At 40.3% G+C, this 1,600-nt stretch overlaps 1 protein-coding gene across 1 annotated transcript; it reads left to right on the forward strand.

Moving 5' to 3' along the window:
- The first annotated feature begins 604 nt into the window (after positions 1-604).
- LOC118357278 (RWD domain-containing protein 1) lies at positions 605-1,600 on the forward strand. The gene has a single exon (XM_035728979.1). The coding sequence runs from the start codon at positions 688-690 to the stop codon at positions 1,417-1,419; it is 732 nt and encodes a 243-aa protein (XP_035584872.1). The 5' UTR covers positions 605-687; the 3' UTR covers positions 1,420-1,600.

Raw genomic sequence — 1,600 nt, forward strand, 5'->3', positions numbered from 1 at the left:
ACAGACAAAAGACCCTTGTTCTATAGAAACATTTTACGACTACTTGCATCTTGAAAAAAATTTAAGTGCAACCTCAAAACTGCTTAGGATATAATTGTGTCTATCATCTTGTTAACATTAATGGCATCTTGGCCTTTTAGGTAAGATCAAATGTATTATCTTGTTAATGTTAACCTATTTGAACTTGGAACATTTACCTTTTGTTTGTTTTTTTAAAATATTTTGTTTATTTATTTGACCGAGAGAGAGACAGCAAGAGAGGGAACACAAGCAGGGGAAGTGTGAGAGGGAGAAGCAGGCTTCCTGCTGAGCAGAGAGCACTATGAGGGCTGGAGCCCAGGATCCTGGGATCATGATCTGAGCTGAAGGCAGATGCTTAACAGCTGAGCCAGTCAGGTGCTCCGGAACATTTACCTTTTGTAATTAAAAAATATTTTAATCCCTTCTTGCTTGTGTGTAGAGCCGGAATCTCTGTGTCCTGTGTATAATTTAAGTATTCAGATTTATGCCTTCTGTCAATCTGCCATTTCAAACAAAGCATCAAAATACATTTATTAATTCAACAAATATTAATACATTTTAAAAAACAAATTCAGGGGCTGCCCGCTCTCCCGGCGCGGCCGAGGTCCCAGCTGCAGCGCGCAGCCTGGGTGGCTGGACGGTCCATGGGCAGCAGCGAGGGCCACGATGACAGATTACGGCGAGGAGCAGCGCAACGAGCTGGAGGCTCTGGAGTCCATTTACCCCGACTCCTTCACAGTATTATCAGAAAATCCACCCAGTTTCACCATTACTGTGACATCTGAGGCTGGAGAAAATGATGAAACTGTCCAGACTACCCTCAAGTTTACATACAGTGAAAAATACCCAGATGAAGCTCCTCTTTATGAAATATTCTCCCAGGAAAATCTAGAAGATAATGATGTCTCAGACATTTTAAAACTATTAGCATTACAGGCAGAAGAAAACCTTGGTATGGTGATGATCTTTACTTTAGTGACAGCTGTGCAAGAAAAACTAAATGAAATAGTAGATCAAATAAAAACTAGAAGAGAAGAAGAAAAGAAACAAAAAGAAAAAGAGGCAGAGGAAGCTGAAAAGCAATTATTTCATGGCACTCCTGTTACAATCGAGAATTTCTTAAGTTGGAAGGCCAAGTTTGATGCAGAACTCTTGGAAATTAAAAAGAAACGAATGAAAGAAGAAGAACAAGCAGGAAAAAATAAATTAAGTGGGAAACAGCTCTTTGAAACAGATCATAATCTTGACACATCTGATATCCAGTTTTTGGAAGATGCTGGAAACAGTGTGGAGGTAGATGAATCTCTGTTCCAGGAAATGGATGACGTGGAGCTAGACGACGATGAGGACGGCCCTGACTGTAACCCTGCTGACCCGGACAGTGATCTGACCGACTAATGGGCCTTCCCCGTCTGCACAGAGGGGCGACTGCCACAGCATCTGTGGCTGTGCTGGTGTGTGGATTTTTCTTTCTTTTTTTCTAAGAAAAAATAATTTCCAGGAGAATATTCTTCTGATAGCTCTCATCATTGAACTTAATAAACTGACCTTAAAGTTTCAAATAAAAAAAAAAAAAAAA

The sequence above is a fragment of the Zalophus californianus genome, chromosome 1 (genome assembly GCF_009762305.2).
Source record: "Zalophus californianus isolate mZalCal1 chromosome 1, mZalCal1.pri.v2, whole genome shotgun sequence".
Taxonomy (NCBI): Eukaryota; Metazoa; Chordata; class Mammalia; order Carnivora; family Otariidae; genus Zalophus; species Zalophus californianus.

What these genes read in the sequence shown, in the direction of transcription:
- LOC118357278 (XM_035728979.1), top strand. Translation starts at nt 688, where the DNA reads ATGACAGATTACGGCGAGGAGCAGCGCAACGAGCTGGAGGCTCTGGAG.